General features: G+C 39.9%; 1 protein-coding gene across 1 annotated transcript; it reads left to right on the top strand.

Annotated features, from left to right (window-relative positions):
• Positions 1–3,846: 3,846 nt before the first annotated feature.
• On the top strand, positions 3,847–23,632 carry SEC22A (SEC22 homolog A, vesicle trafficking protein). The gene is made up of 8 exons (XM_082285570.1): positions 3,847–3,872; positions 7,298–7,529; positions 8,997–9,200; positions 10,470–10,633; positions 11,713–11,907; positions 16,478–16,596; positions 19,279–19,344; positions 22,791–23,632. The coding sequence occupies exons 3-8, from the start codon at positions 9,019–9,021 to the stop codon at positions 22,989–22,991; spliced, it is 927 nt and encodes a 308-aa protein (XP_082141696.1). The 5' UTR covers positions 3,847–3,872; positions 7,298–7,529; positions 8,997–9,018; the 3' UTR covers positions 22,992–23,632.
• The last annotated feature ends 1,607 nt before the right edge of the window (positions 23,633–25,239 follow it).

The following is a 25,239-nucleotide window of genomic DNA, read 5'->3' on the forward strand; positions in this document are numbered from 1 at the left end:
GCTGCACTCCACATCAATTCACTGATTCAACATACCTGTTTTTTCATGGGAATTGGCATTACTATCCAAGAAACAGGAAGCATATTAATGGTTGTTAGTCTGGTTTTTAGCTAAAGCCCCAGCTTGAACAATACCTCCAGCTTCAAGCACCAAACTTTAAGAAAGATACAAGAAAAAAAGATGGTATAGAGAAAGGAGCAATAGAACAAGAAAAGTGTAGTAAACAGAAGGGAGGTTTTTTTTGTCTTTTGGGTTTAAAAAAAAAAGCAAAAACGAGATGAAGGCTTTGGGTTTAATTAGTCTAAATCAGAGAAGGCTTTTATTTTCCCACAAAAACAGTTACAAAGTGGATCAGTAATATGATATATTCCACAGTTTAATTTGCTGCAAAGAAAACTGAAGTTGAGTTTTTCTTTCAGAACTTTACTTCTGTGTTGCTCCTGTGACTCCATCACTGATGAGCACAACTACTGCCAGCTCCTCAAGCTGGATATTTTTCCTTGGGGAAACCTGATTTAAAAGTCATGTTTAAATCCAGTGGACGGAGCCTAAGGGTTTGTCTTCCCCACCTTTAGTCATCCAAAGCTGAGGTGTATAAATGCAGCTAGACATGTCTGCTCCCTGCAGTGACTGAGGAGAAATAGCAACAAAGAGCTTCTTCACAGAGGGCAATTTCCAGATCACTGGTGAAGTAAATCCTGTCCTAACTCATCTCTGAGCATTTGCTGTTGGACTTTGCCTTCAGCTGATGACACACTCAGCAAGTGCATAGCTTCTCTATTTTGCTGTGCTCATGGAGATGCACCTCCCTGGCATTTCTGAGGGGTTTGGCACCATGGGCACTCCTTTGTCAACAGACCATCCCATCCTGCTCTCTCTGCAATTTCTGACACTGTCCATACCCTGCCTCGTGCTCCTCTTTGTCTCTTCTCCTCATTCTGAAATATCTATAGTCCTCTACTTTGGCTTCCCTTTGCACTGACTGGATTTCCTTCTAATGAATCTCTTTTACCTCTGGCTGCAGCTTTCACTAATGCATTCACTGCACGCTGCCCCTCTGACAGTGTTTTACTGCTTCCGTGTCTTAGGGGAGTCAATGGGACAAGAAAAAAACACAATTTAAAGTGTAACTGGCTTGTTAGCCATGCAAATTCTTGAATAACAGATATGATTTAAGCTCACCATGAGAGCTGGGAGGGTTGGAGCTGTAACCTCGCTTCTGACTCTGCCACTACCTCCCTCAAGTGACCTTGTGTGATTTATTTAACCTCTTGGAGCCAGGTTCACCTGAAAATAAAGAATAATAAGTTTTTTTTCCCCCTAGGAATCATAACTAATAGGTGTATATACAATACTTGAAGTCCTGTTTATGTAAATGAAAAATGCTTATCTTTTTTCTTTAAAACATTTACGAAAGGTTAAAAGAATTTTAGGGTTGAAAGATAAACAGTTCAGAAGAACTAGAAAAATTAAAATTACACACGTATGCACTTATCACAAACCTTTAGACAGCCTCTAATTAAGTAATCACCAGTTCTCTGTGTTATAGTAGATGCTATCATAAGCTGTTAAACTGTATAGCAGCTTATAATACTGTGCACTCTGTTTATACAGGGTAAGGACTCTCTGAAAATTATTCAGATTAATGTATCAACTTCTGAACATGTGCTTTACTTGTGCATAGTCACTCAGGATTGAGATGTTCCCATGCTCCACTCTACAAAAGCCTGACTGGGAACAGTTTTTTCCTGACAGGCCAGGACACTGACTTGGAGATGCCAAGCTGTGTATTCAAACATGCACACCATCCACCCCGTGTCAGGCTTTAGCAAGACCTGTTCTTGGTGCATATCCTTGGCAGTTCCTGCCAACAGCCAGCTTTTATTGAGAGAAGGATGCTCAGGAAAGACTCTCCAGGACATCACTTTTTCTTGAGCTTTTATGTTCAGAAAAAAACTACCTCACCAAGCAGGTGACCTCTCCTGCTGTGGCCCCCCTGCTCACCTGCTCTTTCCTTCCTCTCTCACATCTCCACACCAGCCCCATCTTCTGACCCCATGCTCCACCACTTCCCTGTCTTGAGTCTGCTCTAAATACAATTTCTCCCTTTTTACCAATTTTCCCTCTGTTACTCAGCCCCAGAGTCACAGGTGATCTTGTACTCCTTGCAGTGGCCTTGTTGACTCAGAGAGCTTGAGCCCTCAGCTTGGCTGAGCTTTGCTTGAAGCACAGAGAAGAAGGCCTGGAGGCTGAAAGGGTGAGATTAATCTCCAGCAATAGCAACTTACTCCTGGTTCTAAGACCCAAGAGATCATTTTTCCTCACCTGGATCACTGGAGTAGGGAGTGAGGTGTGTCCCACTGATATCCACGGTTGCCATAGGTGTCCACTTAAAATTGCTTGGAGAAGGCAGACTTGAGGTTGGAGAGCTCCAGCACCATTCACCTGATCCCCTTGCCCCTGAGTAGAGCCCAGCAGAGCCTGAGAGTCCAGAGGGTGAGGTGTGTTACCTCTATCCTAACACTGCAGTGCTACAGGCACTTGGATAGTGAAGTAGTAACAGATGGAAGGAGAAATTAAAAGGCGTTAGCAAGGAAATAAGCTGTTTTCATTTGAGATTTGAGCCAACAGACTAAAACTGTGTGATCTGGTACGAAAACAGTGAAGAGTGGTACAGGGAGAAAATTATCCTTGTATCAGTAAAGAAAGTAGTTTTAAAATACGAACCTCACTCTAGGGTTACTAATGAGGATTGCAAACGTTCACTTTTGTATTGTCATTTGTTGTTGAAACATGCCCAGTTGATTTGTTGGGAAATGAGTGAGAGTAGCCTAGCAGCTGGTCTCATCTCAGTGCACTTTTCCTGGTGGCTACTCCATCCCCATCACACACGTGCCAGCAGTCGTCCTTGCTGCCCCGGCAGAGGACCCCAAACACCCCTCTGGTTATTCACACAGCGCCAGGCATATGCCAAGGGCTGTGTGATCCATTAAACCTGGTGAACACCTGCCAGCTGCAGTCATTACACGGGAGAACCCAAAGAGCACAGCTCCTAAAGCTCAGATGTGCTGACGACAGAGCGACTTATTCTGGCGAAGGCTCGAGAGTGACCTTATCGCTCCCTACAACTCCCTGAGAGGAGGCTGGAGCCAGGTGCGGCTCGGGCTCTCCTCCCAGGGCACAGGACAAGAGGACAGTTTTAAGATGCAGCAGGGGAGGTTCGGGTTGGACATTAGGAAGCATTTCTTCACAGAAAGGGTGATTTGACATTGTAATGGGCTGCCCAGAGATGTGGTGGAGTCATCATTCCTGGAGGTGTTAAAGTAAAGACTGGATGTGGTACTCAGAACATGGTGGTGTTGGGTCATAGGTTGGTCCCGATGATCCCGGAGGTCGTTTCCAACCAGACTGATTCTATGATAAATTCAGCCTCAGCCAAGGCTGTGCGAGGCAGCGCTGGCGGTGGCTCGGCTGCTCCCGCCCAGGCGGTGTGAGACACCCACGTCCGGGATCCCTGCACGGCAGGGACAGGGGCACAGAGGCGCCGGCATCGTGCGGAAGCGGCGTCCCCTTCGTACACAGCGGCCCCGGAGCCGCCCCGCATCCTCCACCGCAGCTGCGCAGGGTCCGCGGGCCGATAGCGGGGCCGATAGCGGGGCTGATAGCGGGGCTGATAGCGGGGCCGATAGCGGGGCTGATAGCGGAGCTGGCCGGCCCCGGGCCCCGACGGCGCCGGAGCTCCCGGAGGCCCCTCAGGGCGGCCCCGCCCCGCAGCGGCGCGGCCGCAACGCGCGAGGGCGCTGCGGCGCGCGCGGACGTGTCCGCTCCCACAATGCCCGGCGGGACCCGCGCGCCGCCGCCCCGCTGCCCAGGTACGGCTCGCGCCCCCCGCGCGGGGCCGGCGCCCTGAGGGGCGCGGGCGGGGCGGGACCCGCGGCCGCCGCCGCCTCCCTCCCCCCGGCCCTGCCCGCGCCGCGGCCTCGCCTCCCCTCACCTCCGCTCCCCTCCCCTCCCGCCTGCCCTCCCCTGCCGGCCCCAGGCCCGGCCGCGGAGCCTCGGGGCCGGCTGCGTTCGCGCCTCAGCCGCGGTGGGCGCGGGGCGCCGCCGCCGTCACGGGGGGTGGTGGTAGTGGCGGCGGCAGCACCGCTGCCACGGGCAGGGTGGGCTCGGGAGGCAGCGAGGGCCGCTCGGGGTCCTTGCAAGTGCCCCTTGGCAGCAGGAGCCCGCTGTGTGTGGGGGTCTCCGCCGCTCTCCAGGCTCTGCAGGAGGTTGTGTGACGTTTTGTGACCTGGGGCGGTGCGGATCCGCCTAAGTCAGTGACCACTGAGTCAGCGCTTCTGCTGCGGCTGCAGATGGTCGTGTCGGAGCTGCCACGTAAGTAGGTGGTAGGTGAAAGGGTCCGGCTCCCAAACTTTGGGATGCAGCTTGTTCCGTTTCCTTAGTTTTTCAGAATTGTTTGGACGTTAGGAGGAATTTCTTTAGAAAGGGTGACTATGTGTTGGATTGGGATGCCAAGGAGGTGGTGGAGTCACTGTGCCTGGAGCCACCTGTTCAGGAAAGACTGGACGTGGCACTTAGTGGTGGCTGGTGACATGGTGGTGTCCAGTCACAGGTTGGACTCGAAGATCTCAGAGGTCTTTTCCAGCCTAATTGATTTTGTGAATCTTAGTTTTGCCTCTGAGATCTCTCTCCCCCTGGCTTTATGGAAAGGATTATATTGACTCGTGGTTTAGGATTATTGCCTTGTCTCATCATACCTGATGATGTCAAAGTAGCTTTATTTGTTGTGTCCTTCTGTACTGCTCCAGTTTGTTACACGAATTTCTGTAGTATGCTGTAGAGTGAAAAAATTCTGGCTCCTGCTTGTGCAATGCAGCTGTCACAACCCTCAGAAGTGGGGACAATAAATTGTCCAACAGTATTAGGTACACTTGAGCTAAACACAGAAGTTTTGTTTTCATTCTGTGTCGGACAGGAGTGCAGCTTGCACCTACTTCCCAATTTCATATTTTATAGAAGGTTTTCATGAGTGGCAGACATCCCAGCAAGAAATGCTGTGATTAAGTTGGTGCTGAAGGGTGTCAGGTGCAGGAGGGTAAGCTTGCCATCACACTAGATCTGCTCAGAATTTTGAGAAAGCTAGACTTTTTTAAGGTGAAGTGTTCTGAACAAATCATAGTCACAGGTCACTTTCAAACACTTGTCAAAAGTGTTACAAGACCATGTCAGATAGATGTAAAGCAATTAACTGTCAGTTCACAAGTTAGAACCAATTTGTTACAAAAGGCTGGAATGTTCCACTTTCTGTTTTCAGTGTTCCTAGGACTTTTCTAGATGCTGCTTCAGGATCAAATACCATCTTAACACAGCAATAAGCAACATGATAATCGAATATGTCTTAAAAAAAAGTACAGTGAAACAGGCTCTGGTTTCCATCACCTGAGGTTTCTCGTTCATGGTAGAAAATGAAACCAGGCACATGTGCTAATTCCTGCTTGTGAGACTGTGGATGCTGACATGTGCATGAGGAGTTGGACAGCTCTAGGGAAGGTGAAGTAACAGAGCAATAGCCACTCTGCTGACTCTTATCTGTTTGTGGCCAGATTTCTCCATGCTCCTCTTTTCCACGAGTTCTCCCAGTCCTCATTTGCAGGAAGGGCTGTGAAGGGTTGTAAGGGGAAATTAATAAAGGTGGGGCAGAAGTAGATACTAACTAAGGGAAGCAAGAATAATGCAAACGTGGAGTAGTGCTTCTGTGATGTACTCTCCCTGTTGGTGTTTGTGTGGGGGTCAGAATCCCGCTGAGCAAAGGGTTGTGATTTGGTTTTAATACCCCTGGTAGTTTTTCTGTGAACTTTTCCAGTTGCCTCTTAAAATCACATAACACTGTAGCACAGACAACAGCCTGTGACATGGGGTTCCACTGGCTGGTGACATGTTTTGGGAGGGACCCTCTGTGATACCTGTGAGCCAAACACCTGCTGGCTGGATTTGTTATTCCACAATTCTGTCATGGAATGGGACAGTGAACCCAACCCCTGTTCATTTCCTTGCACCTGTAATAGATTTATAGACCATTTGTACTGGAAATGCAGTCTTTTCTCATCTTCAGGTGATTGAGGGATATAGAATTTTTTGGAGGAAAACATATGAAATTTGTAATGATTTGGTGAACTACTTCATGCAGCTTTGAAGCTTGATGTTTAAAAAAGACATCTAGGGATAGCTCTTATCTTTCTTCTATCTCTAAATCTATATGTGCATATCAAATTTACCACTTGGCTCCTTGTGTAAAGCTGTATTGTTTTGAGAGCTGGGTAAAGTAGATTTAGTAAACTTTTTTTCTTTGTTAATACATTTTCAGGTAAGGCTGAATGTTCTGTTGCAGTATGTGTATTATACATCTCTTGACATACGTATGATCTTCCAAACAAAGTAATTTTCTTTTATTAACTTTGGTTATTAGATAGCTTTCTGATTTCGCTGTTGGGAAGCTGAGGAAAAAGTTTGTATTTTCACTGGGTGGGTTTTTAAGATGATGGTAACAACCTGACTGGTGTTAAGATCTTCAGCTCAACACAATTTCTACCTTGTGTGATTTCGTAGTATATTAAGAGAATTGACAGGTTTCAATTAAGGCTTATCTTCTGTTATAGAGCCTGCATTTCTCTGAATATAAGTAGGAGTCTTGAAGAAAGTTTTGTTCAAGATTTATGCAAATATTTATTTACACACAGAATAGACATAAAAGTTGGAAGAACACCTCTAAAGATGTCTTTATCATTTGCTTTGTCTGTTGTGTGTGCATACATGCTGTTGTTAGTGGTATTGATGTTCTTTGTCCTTAGTTGTAGGAGCAAAGCAACTGTGATGAGATTGAGCACTGAAAACCTTAATGCTTTGGAAATACAGCTGTGGTTGTTCTGTGTTATGTTCCTGAAGTGTTCTGAGCAGAGGAGATTATGGATTAATTAAACAGTGGATGAGGTGAATGATGGGATTCAGAGTCAAAGGTTGTGTAAACCTGAGTTACTCCTGTACTGTGGAGACAAATAACTTGCTTTCCCATTTTAAGTGCCTCAAGTGATGGGACTTCCTGAACTTCTCTTAAAGAACACAGAAACATTTTAATATCCATGTTATTCTAGTTTTCTTTTTCTTTGAGTATCTTTTGAGTAATCTCCCTTGGCTGTGTTCAGGCCTTTCCAATATGTATGCCCTCACAAAAAGAGCTGAGGAATGTTGTTAGCCAGTAAATTTATTTACTAACTTTTTCTGTTTGTTCTTATCTCATCAGATAGCTCAACATGAACATTAACCATCGAGATCATTTAAAAAGTGAACAGAATAATATTTTTGCTTCTGAGATCTGGCTACGGGATTCTGGGTTTCTCCTGCAGTGCAGTCCTATTCACCGCCTTTTCCTGAAACAGGACATGGAGCTACATTCCTTTCTTCATGTTAGGTGCTAAAAAAGTTATTTGTTTCATCAGAGGAAATGCAGATCCATGAAATTACATTTTGTGCAAGTAAGTTAATGAAGGGGTATTTAAACTTTGCTATTGCATCATTGCTCTTTTGTTTATATTGATACAGCTCCCAAAAGTCCCTGTCAGGATTGAGTTCCAAGCAGTAAAGATGGTTATTGTCAGAGAACCATTACAGTTTTAAGCTCCTCTGCAATTTTGTCGTGCTCTTGAGCTTCTGCCTTGGTTATATGGTTAGCAGCATAGTTAAGAAAATGAATCTGTGTGCATTGTCCTTCTGGGAACACGTGCATGAACTCAGAGATAGGTAAAAGTTTCTAGAACTGTGGGTTTAGTTTCTTGAATGCTTCATGCCAACAGGCCTATCTAGAGGAAGTCTTGGAGTAGGGGTTGTTTTCTGTTTCTGTGTCCAGCTGATGGAAGCACTTTGTTCAGGAGGGAATTCTCTAGTGAAGTGCTGAAATAACAAGAGCACCTGATAAAAGCCCCAAGGTATTCATCAGACTGCAGTTAACAGTGGCTTCCACTGCTGTTACAGCTTTGGGGAAGTCTGATGTGCTGTACAAGTAAAATACGAGGGTATTAACTTGGAATTTATTCAGCTAATGTGATGGCTCTCAAAGGAGGTTGAAGTTTGACTGCTGATGAAGCTGAATTTATTAAACTGAAAATGACAACACATTTTCAGTGCTTAAATTATTATATGCCTCTTTTTTTCTGAGGAGTAAATAACCTTGAAAAACCTGAATATTGTTGATTGTTCATTAAGTATTCTAATGGATATATAACCTTTGGGGAGTGGGAAATAGAGAAGTTTAGAGTTCAGGTTAAAAAACCAGCTATTTCCTCTCTTTTGTGAAGAGGCAGTAGTTTTTTGGGAAAATTTTGGATTTCTGACTTGCGAGAATACAGTCCTTCAGCTGCTGAGGCTTGTAAAGCACCCTTAACGTCATGGTTTGAAAGGTGCTGTAAACATGTCAGTATCACACACAAAAGCATATTTCAGCTGTATCCAAAAATCTGTTTCCTTTTGCAGTTTGTGACTGTATAGAACTTGAGTACCATCATCCGAGGGAGGCAAAAATATTTTTTCATAGTGTCTGAAGTGATAGGTGTAGTATATGGTAGGAGTCTGCAGAGCAGTGTTAAGAGCTGAGGAAGTGTTTGCTTTTGGCTTCATATAAATTCTAGCAGTTCGCCCACTTGTAGGAGAAAAAATTTGTGTACTGATGCTTAGCAGATAAGTAATCCTTGTTTTAATACTTCTCTAGCTAAACTTTTGAATGTTTTGATTTAATGTAAGGTTTGAAGAACTGTTTCGTGGCTTGTGTAGATTAATAGGTCCTGTTGAGTTAAGACTCTAGTCTGAGTTATAGTTGAAAATCCTCACTGTGCCCCAGTTGAAGCCTGAACCCAGTGTACAGCTTGAGAAGTTTGATTCATCACAGTTGACTTTGTTGTTTCTGCTTTTACCTTAATTCTGGTTCCTCCTGATGTGTTTTGTTGCAGGTTGTCATTAACTCTGTTGGCAATGTCTATGATTTTATCTGCCTCTGTGGTCCGTGTGAGGGATGGACTCCCACTGTCTGCATCTACTGATTATGACCAGAGCACGGGAATGCAAGAATGTAGAAAATATTTTAAAATGCTCTCAAAAAAACTTTCTCAGCTTCCTGACAGATGTACTCTGAAAACTGGACAGTATAATATAAAGTAAGGCTTCTAATTTGTGTATTTGCAACATCCTGGGTGATGTGTGTCTGTAAGTTAAAAAGTTAACAGTTCACATTAGAAAAGTTTAATCAGAATAAGATTCTTGGCACTATTTATGTAGCAGAAATTTAGAACTGATTCAAAACTGAGAAATTGTAGGAAGATTTGAACCTACACAAACTTCCATGGAAGTTCCTTTTCAAGGGCACCAAATCATAGGACAACATCATAGGAAGAGTGGCTTTACATTGAATGAATAGGTTTGGATTAGATATTTGGAAGGAACTTTTTATTGGTTATAGTTCACTTACACTTTAGCTGACCTTAATTCTGATTCTAATTTAGATGTTTTAAATGAGGTGAGTAATTTCATCTTAGCCTCTAGTAACCATGTAGAAGTTACAGTGGTGGAAAGTGTACCACATGAATGATCCTAGAATGATCCTGGTGAGCCCTCTCCATCTTCCATTGGGATATGTAAGTTTCCAGCATTTCTTGGATTAAGGCCCAGATTGGACTAAATTGTTTCAGTCTTTTATTTTTTTTTTCAAGCAGGCCAACTGTAGTTGGCCTGTAAACTGATAAACTTTTAAGAATGAGATGTAAGGCTTCATCAGGATAGTTTTTACTACTTTTGTCTTTGATTACTTTTAATACTGTAAGTTATTCAGCAAGATTTTGAAGATATTTGAATGTATCATGAAAACCTGATGAAAACGCTAATGAATAGCCTAAATCCAACAGGGAATATGTATATTGAAAACTGTCCTTTTCTGATTTCATATTTGCCATCTCTGGTTGTCCTTGCAACTATCTTTTGAGAATTATTAATTCTGCATTCTGCAGAGCAGTTTTCTTTCTTCCCATGTTCTAAAAAGAACCAACAGCCCTACCCTCCCAATCTGAAAATAAGGTTTTGCATTTTTGGGCTGTACCAGCTCAGATATTGTACATTTGAGATGAGTGTAAAGCCGTTATGGGACAAACCTGCTGTGTTTCTGCATCCTGAAAGCTTTCTTGTTTTCTCTTTCACATGTGTGTAATACAGCTTCTTACATGATTCTACATTGTGGTGTTCAAGTAAAACATCACGTAAAAGTAACTTGTTTTTCTTCTAGAATAGTGTTGGACTTTTCAGTAAACATTTATTCCTTTGCTGTCCCAGATAAGTTTTTGTTTTTCTGATTATAGAATATGAGATCAGACTAGAGAAGCAGTTAATTCACTGGATTTAAATTTGAAATTTTGAATATGTTTTATCAATTCTAGCTTTATAAGTTCTCTGGGAGTAAGCTATATGATGTTGTGCACTGAAAATTATCCCAGTGTCCTGGCTTTCTGTTTCCTGGATGAGCTTCAGAAGGAGTTCATCACTACCTACAATATGATGAAGACAAATACTGCTATCAGACCGTACTGTTTCATAGAGTTTGGTAAGGATCTGACTTTTCCCCCCTTCATTCTCGTACTAAGACAAATGAGTATTTAAATAGATGCAACTTAATGCACACACACAAAAAATGTCCAAAGCAGTTTATAGCTCTGTTTCAGGTGGATTTAGAATCTGATTTAACTCCTGTTAGAGTCAATAAAGAAATTCTTCTGGGGGCATTAAATTAGGCTACTAGGGTTTTGTCCAAACTTATTTCTGTTCATTCCAGTAGGTTTTGGTTTAAGCCTTGTGTGACCAACTCTGGAGTTCATCTTCTAGATAATATTACTAGGAGTTGTTTGACTTCATACCTGTTGAAATACTTAACCTGTGAAGTCATTGAGCTTCAGAAATTGTCTCAAGTGAAATTTCTCAGTTTCATGTTAGCTCGTAGCTATGCTACCTTTTCTTCAATACACGAAAGGGAGAAATTTTTATTTGTCTGACATGTAGGGAAGCATTTAATCTTCAGACTCCAAATGCATCTCATATATACCAGATAACAGCTGTTATGAATTCCATTAATTTATGTTGCTTTAGTACTATATATTAGAAATTACTGTAATTGGATATTCTTATAAAACACATTAGAGCAAGAAGAACAACAATTTTAGAAACATGGGGGAAGATATTCCAGTTGGTTAATTTCTGTCTATAGTTCAGTCAGTCAGTTGTTGACAATTTCTATATAACATTATTGTCCTCCTTTTGAAAATTTCTATGAACACTTTTTTCCTTCCACAACATAATTTTTTCATAAGGATATTTACTAAACTAACAGAAAAGCTAGAATAAGTGCAGTAAATCCATTATATTAGAAATGCATTTGGTCTCATGCAATGAAAAGTCATTGGTTTATTCACAGTTACTATGTAATTATATTTTTAGAGCTTAATTTTTTTTGAACTGCAGAATTAAATAACCCATGATGTATTAGGCACAAAACAGAAATAGTGTTTAAAATCTAAGATAAATACAAATATTTCAAACAATATATTTCAATTTGTGAACTGAAAAGATGCATGGTCCTGGATTAAGTAAATAACAAAACCACACTTTTTTATTTTAAATTTTGCACAGATAATTTCATTCAGAGGACCAAACAGAGATACAACAACACACGTTCTTTGTCAACAAAGATGAATCTTGCTGATATGCAGACAGAAATCAAACTGAGACCACCGTACCAAATTTCTGTGTCAGAACTTGGTTCAGCCAACGGCTTTTCACATATATCTGTGGGGGAGTATAAGAATACTGGTAAGATATCTGCAGGTAAGTTCCAGGCTTCTGTAGTTGTATCCTTAAATGAAACAGATGCAACAAAATTCATTGTTTTTCTTTAAAAAGCTTTTTTTCATGTTTCTAAAAGGTAAAGCTGGAATGACCTAATGTGTATTTTAGCTCAGACGTCTGTTTTATCCCCTGTTCCAAATGCTTACTTTCCCAAGGCACTCAGAGGGAGAAATGGGTCTCTTAAGTGTATGGCTTTATTGAAGGAAAAAATCCCTGCAAATGAAGATGAACACTTCACAAGAAGATGATCTTTTTCTGACCTTCTGAAAATTTTTATTGTTTCTGTCCAGTAAGACTTAGTGTTGTCATAAGCTGAGGACAGTGTCAGGAGTTAGAGCAGCTGGAGGGAGAAGCATCTCTTTTGGAAGCCTTTGCAATGGTGAAAATCCAAAGAGCTCTGCTGGCTAAAAGATGCACTGTCTAAAATGAGTGCCCTGTGTACCATGTTAAGAATTGCAATTTTGTACAAAACTGCCAATTTCATTTAAGTAGTTGTTAATTTTTTTAAACGAATTTAATTTATTTCATGTAGGAGTTAAATGTGGAATTGTGGGGTTGAGCTGGGTTAAAGGTTTGTGCTATTAAGTGAATCTTCTGAATTGGTTTGAGGCCAACCCTCAGATGTTTCCCAGCAGGACAGAAAGAAAATGCCAAATCCTTGCACTGGTACATGGACTCCACATGTGAAACTGACATCATCTGATTTCAGTTCTCCAAGTTTAGTGAAGCAAAATCATAAATATAATGGAAGGAAGTGTTGATTTTAATTAGTTAATGTATTTCCCTTTTTTTTCCCAAAAGTACCTCTGTCTCTAAATTATTCTGAGAAGGCGCACACTGATGCTGTTCACTTGACAGTGTCAGGGTGCAATCGTAAATCATAGAATTGCAATTGTAAATCTAAACATCTAACCAATGTTGTAATAAATGAGATTTTGTGCAGTTTATGTATATGTATGTATTAATAGGATCTCTTTGCCTGTATAGTATTCTTACTACGTACTTACTCATAAGGATTACTCTAGAAGATTGAAAACTGCTTTCTATGGAAGATGAAAACCAGACAAAATCAGTAGGGTGCCCTGTTCATACTCTGGGGCCCTGATTCTGAGAATTCCAGGTGCTATGAGACAGTGTAGAAATAGCTTACAATCTCTGTATTTGCAATTTAACAGTATTAGAGTTAGATTCAGAAAGATTTATAAAGGAAAAGTGTGAAGGTGTTTAAATTGTTTAAAAGAATGGAATCGTTTAAGCGCTGTACATACCTTTGTCATCTTTTTACATGTGTGGGCTCTTTTAAAAGGTATGTAATGCTGTGATACCACTCTTTTGCCACTTTTGCTTCTTACATTGTTGTTTACTCCTACTGTTCTGGTGTAATCCTGCTTTGTGGAAAGGGTAATGGTGGCAGAAGTGGCAGCTGGTTAGCTCTGAAAATTGTCTAGATTCGAACTTCGTGCAACTGTGAAGAGAAAAAGCAGTAAGCATGAGAGAACTCAGCCTGTGTCAAAATTGGCTGTGTCATAAAAGTAGTCCTTGTAGTGGGAGATGTGATTTTCATCACTTTTTTGGGTAAGAGTATTAGAAGGTAATATAGGCCTAAATTAAAATACACAGGGACCATTTCCCTTTTTACTAAAAAAGAAGATTTGAGAATAATTTCCAGGTGATCTTCTAATTTTTTTTACTTACCTCTCTACAACTGCTTACAGAAGTAGTTCTGTTGTCCTCTTTTCTTTCCATGTCGATTTTCTTCTGTTTCTCTTTCAGTTGTTTTTAACTTCTTCCTCTGAATTCCATAGATCTCTGTTCAGTTATCCACTTCCTTCCTTGAGTTGCTGTAGAAACTCACCATCAAAGGGCTGTACGTTACGAGAGGTTGGCACTTTGCTCCTTCTTCAGCTCTTCACATTTTAGATGCTATTGAATAACAGTCTTTTTTAGCAAGTCTGCTAATAGTTTTGTAGTTCTTTACATTCAACACTTCTCTCCACCCTTGAAAAGAACTTTCCCTGCATGTTTGCTGCCCACTCAGTTGGCTAGACTTCCAAGTTTCTCCTTTTGCTCTAAGGACAGATTCTCACAAAAGGATATGTTTTGCCTAGTGGAATTTCCTGAATATGCTGTGCTGTTAAAAAGTAGGACTGTGCTATAAGTGGACTGTGTTAAATGAAGTTGGAGAGCATGCAGAGGTAGGAAGTTAGGTGGATGCAAATCTCGTTTTGTTATGCAGAATAGCAGAGTTGGAGGCATTAGTTTGGGGCAGTGGGGAAGCAGTGGCTCTTACTTGCTCACACTGTAACTGGATGTGTAGCCAGGGTATGGTGTCCAGGCCTCCTGTGTTGGCAGAGTGCTTGCAGCAGCAGGCCTTTTCCCTCAGAGAGTTATGCACTGCAGTGAGGAGTAGGGGTAATTCTGCATGTGGGAAGCATAAAGTGTGCAGATTATGGATAGAATCTTGCTTCAAAGGTACATGTAGGTGTTGGCAGGCATTAGAAATAGGGTCACAGCATGCTGATGTGTGATGTTTCAGATTAGGATAAAATTACTATTTTCTGAACTTTTTTACAGTGAAGGAACAGTTGTCAAATTGAAGGGGTTTTTTGCCTGATGGTATACTCCATGCTTTTGGGTTTGGGTTTTTTTTTTACATTTTAGTTTGAAATAAACATCCGTATGAGTAGTGCAGTTTCTCATGTCCTGTAAATTTCCTGAATTTTTATTTAAATGTCAACATTAAATTCAGAATTTCTGCTTTATTTGAACTGAGAATTTTTGATACAGCACTTACCATATTTCTAAGATTGATGGATGTACCAATTCAAAGTCAATTGTCCTTTACCATGCCTTCTCTGACATTCCTTCTTCATTCTTTTGGTTTTGCCTTCATCTTTTTGTGTATAAATGACCCTTGTTGCTTTGATTGTCACACTAAAATTTGTCAGTCTCTGGAGAGTTTAATGACATTAGTAGTGGTGCACAATGTCCTTTACATTTTTTTTTGGATTTTTTTCATATTTTAATAAAAGAGAAGTTAGTATTTTAAGAACCTTCGTAGACCATCTTGATTTAGCTGACCAGACTCTTTTCCCTCCATGGTTCTCAGAGAGGTGTTTTAAATGCTGTTTTAGCACATGATGATTTTAAGTTACCCAATACATGGGGAAAAGGAGATTTTCTGGAGAGCTGTGAGTGGAGAGCAGTGAACTAATTTTATCCACCAGTTAATGGAATAGAATTACTTTTGGCTAAAAACAGTCATACACACCCTCAGCTTTTTCCACTCTCTAGATGAGATGGTTTAAAAAAAGCCAAAACAAAACAACCAGTTGGGAGTCATTGAGAAAGAGTGGTTTGGTATGCAGATAGCATATCTAGCATATCTAACCTTAACTGAGTGATTACTGGGAGTAATGTGCCCTACAGTTAGAAAAGCAGTGAGCTCTCAAAGTTAAACGTGGGTTATGCCTTTGTTTAAAAAAACCCCCAACTATTAAATTATACACTATTAAATTCAGCACAAATGAATTAACTGAACTCATCCTGTATTTTATTTTTGTGTTATTGTACACTCATAATTAGACAGCCCTGCCTGCTTATCAATGTGAAATAGCTTTTGTTGGGTTTTTTTTAGGTTCCATAACTTCATAAACTGTTAGAGAAACCTTTTTCCTGGATCTGTGCAATACAAACAACCGGGATTGACACCCCTCTCTCTATTAATGTTACAGTTCATTAACCTCATTGTTCACATCTTTACACTTGGTTGATTTGAACAGAATGATTCGAGTGCAGCTCAGTAGTCCCATTGTTTTCCCAGTGTTGCCCAGACTGTTAAGAGTTTTGCATTGTTTTTTCACATTTGCTTTCTGTTATTCATTATGGAAAAGGACAGTAATGAGGAACATACATGGTTGTTACATACTTGTGACCCTAGATAAGCTTGAAAGAGCGGGTGTGCATGGAAAGAAAGAGTGTTTCAATTTAATGTGTTTTACTTATAAGCGGCTAAGCACAATCTGGAAGTTTCAGAGCTGTCTCTGCATGTGTGTCTTTGGTAGCACTCACTGTTTTTTAAGGAAGGGGACTTGATAGCTTTGCCTCAAATGTTCTGTTCAGCAAACAAGCTAAATCAGTCTCAATGTCTCACTAATGCATTTGTGTTAAAGAAGAGTAGAGGTTTTGAGAGAAGCTCTGACTTTTTAGCAGGTTACTAATTATGGACAGATTTCACTAGCAAGTGCATCTTTTACTATTGATTTCCTGGCCTGTTTGAGCAGCCATCAGTACCATACTGAATAAATGGAACATATTGAGATAAAGACTAAATATAACAAGACAATTATATATGTGAACTGGAGGAAAGTTTACTTTTTGCTAAACCTTGTGCTGAAAGATTTGTCTTTTTAGAAAAAAACTTGACATTCTGTGGTTTGCTTCAGTGATCTCTTGAGCCAGAAGCCACTGAAAAATGACATTGTTATTTTACTGAATTTCTGAAGGCATTGCTTTGACCTTTGATATCTTTTTGTGATCTGCTTTGCAGCTCCTCATCAGCGTCTGGAACCTGTGACTCTGCCAGGGATTGTTTCATTTGTGCTTAGTCTGTTATGTGGAGCTTTGAATTTAATCCGTGGCTTCCATGCCATAGAAAGCCTTCTCCAGGTATTGTACATGTTTATAAATTTAAAAGTTATGCATCATAGCAATCACAATTTTCATTTTAGAAGATGCTATATGAACTAAGTCATATTTCAGAAGTACTAAGTTTTATTTCAGAAGTACTGTTTGTGAGCTCAGGCCTCTGTTATGAAACCTGTATTGTTTGTGATCTGTGCATCCTCCTTGAGTGTGCTGCCTCATTCATCAAGGCTGTGAGTTTCAACAGCAGTGGAAGGTGGGTGGCCAGCTCCTTCCCTGGTACCTTGGTAGCAGTGAGGATGTGAACATAATGTTCTGTTTTCTAAATTTATGCCAGGGTTTGAGGCGTTTAATTTCTATAGATGCTATTTAAAAGCACTTGAGTGAAATGATGAACAGCTTTGAAAATCGGGGCAGCGTTTTTGAAAAGTCCAGAGAGCGGGAATCTTTAAACAGATTCTGTAAAATCGTTTTTTAGAGAACTTTTTTAGTTTTTTAAAATAAACCTTATTTCTCATTGTGTGCTGAAAGGATCAGTGTTGGAAAATAGTCAAGTGATTTCTTCTAAACTCCCCTCACCTCCTCAAACAACACCCCCCTCCCCAAACAAAGTCTCCCAAACCCAAATTTTCTGTAAAATCTCTACTGTGACCCTCCCTGTAGCCTTTCAGTTTCTTTCTATTCCATTTCTTGTGCTGGTTGTATTCTCACAAGTGCTACAGTGTCACTAATAATGGTTTTTGCTTTCAAGCAATTCAGGTGAATATGCTGGTAGTGCTTGCAGGCATGCACAGAAAGTTCATGTGTGTTGCCACAAAAAGAAAAAAAAAGACTTCCTTACTATTTAGTGGCTGTTATTATGGTGATAGACATAGAAACTAAAAGCCCCATGGAAGTTTTCTGAAAGAAAATGGTAATCCTCTTGCTTGACTGATAGATAGTCTTTTATTCAAACTTATCTGGACTTTATAGTCATTTGGGTTGGAAAAGACCTGAGTCCAACCATAACCCAGCGCTGCCAAGTTCACTAAACCACGTTCCAAAGTGCCTCATCTACAAAGCTTTTAAATTCCTTCAGGGATGGTGACTCAACCTCTTCTCTGGGCAGCTTGACAGCCCTTTCAGTGAAGAAATTTTTCCCCTGGTGCAACGAGGCCGTTTCCTCTCATCTTACCCCATGTTACTTGGTAGAAGAGCCCCACCCCCACCTTGCTACAGCGTCCTTTTTAAGGTAGTTGCAGAGAGCAGTAAGTTCTCTCCTGAGCCTCCTCTTCTTCAGGCTAAACAGCCCCAGTTTCCTCAGCTGCTCCTTATAAGTCTTGGTCTCTAGGCCAAGTACAAATAGTACTGAACAGATTTCTGTCAGTTAGTGTGATGTTGCTAAAACTATTTTGTTACCTTTCTGCAGCTGATTTTTTTAAAAGGAATGCCAATGTTAGATTCATCGATTTAAGTGATGACAGGACATCCAGTTAATTTTATTCTCTATGTTACTGCGTCTGGAGGTAATAGATTGCAGTACAGATGGAAGATAATTTTCATTTCTGACAAATGAGGCACACTAAAAATCCATTAAAATTTCTCTTAATTAATTTTATTATAGAAAAATCCACAAGGTTTAGGGAGAAGTAATCAAAAACACAGTTAATGGAACGTGTTCTGAGAAGTCATTCAAAAGCATCTCTTTGAATTACTGTTTGCTTTATAATCAGTGTTTTTATTTGGCTGTTAGTAAAATTCTGTTACAATCTGTAACTGTACTCCACCAGATATGCAGTGGCACTGGGGCAGAGACGTACTGGGTAGTAGTTACTCTGTTGTGGAAGTCATTTTTATGTGCAGACATGCAAAGTTTTTCCTAGTCAACATTGGAGATGGAAATGCTTCACACTGAACATCTTTGTGAATGGACCACCATCTTCTCAAAGTGGTATTTGCTCTCAAGGAAGAACATTTGCATGAGTACCCATTGTTTTCTTGGGAAAGTTTTTGGTGGTTGCAGATGTTTGTTAGAAATGCAGGTAAAATAGTCACTGAGCATGTAAATTCACTCTGTTCAGCTCTCTATAGGAGCTGTAACAATTTGTTTGAAAAAGTTAAAGGATTTGTTTTGTTTTCTAAATACATAGAAGAAAAACCTGTCACTTCAAGTAAATTTTTCCATCTTTCCTTCAAGAAAGCATTATTTTCCAAGTCTGATAAATTCCTGTGCTGCTGTTCGCTCTCACTGCATGAGCACAAAGCTGCCTTCGTTATTCTGTGTGTAGAGTTTTACCCCACCCTAGTGGCCAGTTTGCGTCCTTTCTGTTACTTCATTTCCATTTTCTGAAGCTTTAGGAAGGCACAATTCTACAAAGTTGCTATTACAGGTAGTTACCAGTGTTTAGACTTGAATTTTCAAAGGCATCTGGAGAAGGTAAGTGTCCAGTGTTAGAGCTGGACTTCTTTAAAGCTTTTGAAAATCTTGGCAGGAGTTGTTTGTTGTGCACAAACATTTTGGTCAGACTCCAGATCACCATGATTTGTTCACAGACATGTAAGTAAGCACTGGTTAGTCCTAACTTTCATTTTACTGCGGTAAAGGAATTATTATAAATCTCTATGTGAAACTATTTTAGCATGCAATAATTCATAACTTTCATACTGTAAATGCCTGGTATTTTACTGAAACATTGTAAAACATGGCTTTTTGTTTTATTCTTGCAGAATGAAGGTGAAGATTTCAGCTATGTTATTGCATTTTTTCTTGGAACGGTAGCCTGTTTGTACCAGGTGTGTTCTTCTGTTTGCATAATTCACTAAAGTTTAGAAACATTACCCAGTCATGCATAAGTGTCATCATGTTTTCTTAAATGTCGCAGATACTTGAATAGGGTGATTATAAAAAATAATTTCTGCTTTGTTTTATTTCATTAATCATTAGCTATCATGTAGTAGTAGATTGATACAAAGAGCTTCTGTTTGCCAGCATTTTTTCTCTAGTTGGATGATTAAGACAATTAAGATAATTATCTCTAAAGTCACGAGAAGTGGAGGTTATATTTTTTCCTTGAAGTCACAGTTTCATAGTTCAAGTAGACTTAACCATCTGAATAAATAGCTTACTGCTGCTTGCCTTTGGACAGATTTGAAGTAAATGCAGTAAAACCTAAGCACTACACTCTAATTTTCTTCACTTGGTACCTTAACGTGCATCTCCTTCATTTTCAAAGCTTGTGGCCACTTTTCACTATGTTTTCCTTCTGCCTGACACTTCCCCTTAGTTTTCATGTCTGTCAGTTTTCCATTTCTGCATCTGAATTTGACTTTCCTCTAATTTATAACAAGGTATCATGGTGCCCATTGGCATTTGTCATTCAGTGACACTGTTGTTACATTAACCTATGTCTCTCATGCTCAGTTGCTGTTATAATTACTTTGACTTTTAATATTGGACATGTGGAGTATGCAGTTTTTACTTGTTTCTGTGTGCCAGTGTTTAGTACAGTGTCAGACAATAAAATAAAAAAATGCCTTTCAGTCAGTCTTTTGTCCAGGTTGTCTGTAGTCTTCATTCTCTACAATATATCTCTAGCAAAATGTCACAGTGCAGCTTGTGTTCTTTAACACTTACTGACTTTCCATCAACTTCTTCCTTAAATAATTTAGATTGGTGTTAATTTTCCATGCCAACAGTCTGTTCCATATATCAAATAAGGTGGAGCTCCTCCATTCTTTTTTTGTGTAAAAATTACACATTTTCCCTCCTCTCCCAAATTGGAAACCTTATTCTTTATAAAGTATTCATGTCTGTGCATTGAGATGTAACGATGTGTATCTTTCCTCTACTGGTTGCCTTGAACAGAGCTGTCTGAAAGAAAGAATCTATGCAGGCTTTTTATTAATATTCAAAATACATCTGTTGAAACTTTGTTTCCCAGCCTCTGGTATCATTCCTGCAATATGTGATTGGTCAGTTTTCAGAATTAAGAGATATATTGGTTCTTTGGCATGTTCTGATGTTCTTTTGCTACAGTTAAGAGCTGAGGACGTTAATTCCCTGTGTTGCATGACAGCACATTTCACTGTCATTCACCCACCAGGCATCCATTGTGCTGTATTGTCTCGTTCAGTTAATAACAACACAGCAGTGTGTCTCTAGTTTCCAAGAAATGTTAATTATAACCCAGGTGTGCAGGCAAAAGAACAGGACTTACATGGAATGTTTTAGGCTCACTGACATGTCTAGTGTTGTGTCATAGTTTCTAGTCTTTTGTAAAGAGGAAAGTAAAAACTGTCTGAGTTGTACCAGAAGTGCAAAGCATCAGGACAGGAGCTGAACCTTCAGTCATCTCTTAACATTTATTAAAAAAAAAAAAAAAAAAAAAAATCAAAATCATCTTTGAAATCACACAGAGGAGCCTTCTCCATAAAAGCATGCTCAGTAATTGCCATAATAACACTTCTCTTTAGTAGTAGAAAAACAACCCTCAGGAGTTCCATAACAGGACTTGTTATAGTAAGGTATTAAAACTGCAGCATTTTGGCCTTTTGACTGTTTTTTTGGCCTTTTCATTTGTTCTGTAAGGGGCAAATCCAGTGGTTCAGACCTAGACCGATGAAAGGTATGCTTCAGAATTAATTTGAAACAGTTCCTCAGTAAAATTCACAGTCATGCAACATCATGCTAGAGTAACATTTTAAAACTGCTGTAGTATTTGTTTTTTCAAGCCTTTATTAATCATTTTGATGAAGCGTATCCTGACTCTTATTTTAATCTTGGAAGCAGTCACACTTGTTCATACATTGTCAGTGGAGGCGACAACACTAGGAAATTATCTGAATTCTTATTGCTGAGATACCAGTAGCAACTAATTGCTCTTTTAGATATGACTTGTGAAACTGTCAGCACAAGTAGGTTGCATTTACTCTGCTCAAAATGACCAAGCAGGTTCAGAAGAATTCTGTCTGTATTCTGAAACGTGCAGATTATTCATCTCTAGTTTTACTTTGCTTTGGAGGAAGGACGTACAAGTCTTACTGATAGTGCCAGTCCTCACCTCTCTGACAATATTTAGGTATCCAGATGCCACAAGTAGCTTTGCTGCTCTCAGCCACACTTGCAGTGGAAATGCATGCTTTATAACAAAGTGGTAGATTTCAAGTAGAATATAAAGTGATCTCAATAAATTTCACTGTTCAGTTGCCCTTTTTTGAGGAACATGAAAAATGAAAATTGAGTTTTTTTGACTGATAAAGCATGGCAAATGTCCAGGAAGAACAGAAGTGGCACTTAGATAATCTGATGATGGATGCTGTTAAATCTGTGTGACCATGGTTATAAATCCACTGGGAACAGATTTGGAATAGCAAGTAAGCCTAAATACTGTTGTTATCTACCTTAAAGCTTAGAAAAAACTTCCCTCATCAGAAATGACCTGAATGCAGGGGAGGGCCAAAGGATTTTTTTTTTTTTAGCAGTTAAGGGAGTAGTTCAAACAATAGAAGAAATAAAAATCATGTCTGAGTAAAAGCTGTGTCCTTTTAGAGATAAAAATTGAGGCAAGAGACTTGAACAGATTTCCAGTTACAATAGGCTGAAGGCTGAGTAGGAAACTGGGCAGTACTGATAGCCTGTGTTACACCACAGTGTGCAGAACAGACCCTAAAATGTGGTAGAATTACAGTAGAGTGGTTGTATTTCTCTCCAAGTGTGATCAGTGTTGCAGCAGCTGAAGCAGGGCAGTCTGCATCTGTGGGCCTCTGCATCTGCCGGGTAACCATCAGCATCATCCCTGGCAGGACACTGGGAGGTATCTGAGGGGTTGCCTTGTGCTGAGCTCTGGGGCCCTGGTGTTGTCCTTGTCCTTCCCATTGCTTTTCTGAAGAAGACTTGGTGGGTCTTGTTCCTTCTCCACTGCTTGAGTAGAACAGAGTGTATTTTGACCAGAGATTACCAGGAACATCCACTTTCTTTTGTCATGGGCCACTCATTGCAGCCTGTAATTAATTATTATGAGAGAACTGTTCTCAGAGAGGGTTTAATGCAAGCAAAATGTAACCTTGTATTGATATCAGGTGCTCTTCATCCTTCCTGACTGCTGAATTGATACTGTTCTTACATGTTTGATTCGGACTTTTCCTTGGTTTGGGCTGTAGTTTTTCAGTGACCAGATATGTTTCTTCAGTAGGAGTTATCTTCCATGAGGTAACCTGATTTCTTTTTTATTTCCTGACAGTGTTACCTGTTTGTGTACTACACAGGCTGGAGGAATGCCAAATCCTTCCTGACTTTTGGATTGATCTGCCTGTGTAACATGTACCTGTATGAACTGCGCAACCTGTGGCAGCTCTTCTTCCATGTGACTGTGGGAGCTTTTTCTACCTTACAAATCCGACTGCGACAACCCCAGGGGAAGTCCCCTGATTACAATGTCTGACAAGTCCTGGAACATTGAGACCAAGTCTTCTTCCAGTAGTTACTCTCAGGAATGTAAAGCTGTTCTCCAAAAGAAGAAGCTGTCTGAATGGGGCTTTTTTTTTTTTTTTTTATAAATCAATGTAAGATGCCTGTGGACATTTTACACTTGGTGGTTGAACCTTTTTTTAAATTATTTTTTTATTTTCTTGAAAAGGACACAAAAAAATATGGGACTAGAGGAGGAAAGTGAAGCATATCCATGCAGTGAAATATATGTAGAATAGGACTGGTGGCATAAAAAAGCTTCATTCATTCATTCATGGAGATAATTTGATGTGGAATTATCTGATGGTATTACATGATCACATTATCTGATGATAATGTGGAACCACGTTTATATGTTAATGGAGGAATGTGTAGAGTATATTCCGCATATCATAAAAGCTTTTCACTTCCAAGGTCAGTTTTGCCTTTGTGAGGCAGTAGGGAATAGGCTAAATAAGTAATAATAATGCTATTGCATATTAGCAAACTAGATGTGGAATATGTAAGATACTAAATATTGGAATGTTTTGTTTCACATTGACATATATGTGAATGTTTTCTTAATTAAAATGTAACCTGGAAACTCAGTTTCTGGGATCAGCTTCACCCATGGCACTCTGTCTTGTGCTATAAGTTCATTTATTGTTTTCATTTATTATTTCCTTTGAATTATTCTTTGAAATTGATTTATGTAGATAGGGTTCATTTTTTGTAATTATTCAAAAAGTTCTGCCACAACTCAGGATTCCTGCATGCTTCATGTGTTTGGAAGGGTTGAAAGAGAAGGGATTGGTGAGTAAATGGAGTGACTTGTACTTGTTGGAATACTGTTCTTCTTTTTATATGTTCTTCCTTACCTTCAGAAATGGATGAATAATTAGCTCAAACCTGAGATAGACAACTGCTGACAGGAAAATAATAAATCAGTCTGATTAGCTTAAACAAGAAATACAGGGATTGTGTTGATTCTTCTGGCTTTATGGATTGGGTGTTTTTGTGCTGGGATAAAACCTCTGTGATCTAGACTTATGTTTGAGAGAACCATCATATGCTCCTCAAGCTGGTGAATCAACCAGTAAAACCCAGCCAACCATGGAGTACCACCATCACTTACACTGGGGTTTTATTTTTATATGACAGTTAGTTAGGATGTTTCATCCTGTACAAATAGATGTAGGTTATCTACAAGTTGTAATCAAGCCTTAATGGCAGGGATGTTGCCATGCTCTTGTGTTGCTAGGAATTGCTAGAGCCTTGCTGTGCTAAAAAATGTTGGTCCAGGCAAATTTTCTTGGGCATTTCATACCAAAATGTTATGTTTTTAAGTAAGTTGTTTAGGCTCAGATTTTATGACCAAGAATAAAGGAACTGGTTATCTTATTCTCTTTAAATAGATGGGGTATTAGTTAAGAAAAGTGCATAATGCAACCAAGAAGAATTAGAGAATGAAACTGCAATGGGCAGTGGTGTGTCTCAGACTGCTGTCTGAGGTGAAGCCCTTGGAGCCTCCTTGGTGTGCAGGCTCCAGGGTTGGTGCTTTGCAGTTAATTCTGTTCCCTCCCCACTTGGAGAAGAACACATTTAATTTATGAACATGAGCAGCAAACTGCCTTTGCTTAGCACCAAGAGTTGCTTGTATTAGCATTCAGTGCACCATTCTGAAAAGGTGAAGAGCAGTCCTTTACCCTTTAAAATCAGATTAAAAGATAGAGCTATTACCTTTTAAGTATAAAACCAGGTTTTATTTTGCTTGTAGTGTCTAGAAGAATCCTTATACCTGTGTTTTCACCTCCACTGATAGGCAAGGAAGCTACCATGAATGCTTCAAGTACTGCTTAGTTTTTAACTCAAGTTGTTGTGCATGTACAGAATTTTCTATTGCATCATTTCTTCAGTTTATATGTTGGCAGAGAGTTTTGTTTTCTCTGAAGCACCTTCCCCTCCTGCTAATCCTAAAGATACATTTTTAAGGATTGAAAACTTCCTTGGTCATAGCATCTGGAGCCATTATTCCATTCCAGTTATGCTGGCATTAAACTAATTGCTGATTAGCAGGTATAATGAATAAATGCAACTGTGTAACAGAAAACAGTTGGGGTTTTGTTTGCTTGTTTTTATAGCACTGATAAAAATCCCATTTCACAATGAAAAGGTAATGAGCATGACTGTTCTTCATTACGTGGTATTACTAGGTGCTAAAAACATGGCTTTGTGGCATGTTT

This window comes from Coloeus monedula (assembly GCF_965178545.1).
Source record: "Coloeus monedula genome assembly, chromosome: 7".
In the NCBI taxonomy this organism is placed as follows: domain Eukaryota; kingdom Metazoa; phylum Chordata; class Aves; order Passeriformes; family Corvidae; genus Coloeus; species Coloeus monedula.

Coding starts and splice junctions, on each gene's coding strand:
- SEC22A (XM_082285570.1), top strand. CDS start 9,019: ATGTCTATGATTTTATCTGCCTCTGTGGTCCGTGTGAGGGATGGACTC. Junction 9,201..10,469: donor ACTGGACAGTATAATATAAA/GTAAGGCTTCTA, acceptor TATCAATTCTAG/CTTTATAAGTTCTCTGGGAG. Junction 11,908..16,477: donor TACTGGTAAGATATCTGCAG/GTAAGTTCCAGG, acceptor TCTGCTTTGCAG/CTCCTCATCAGCGTCTGGAA.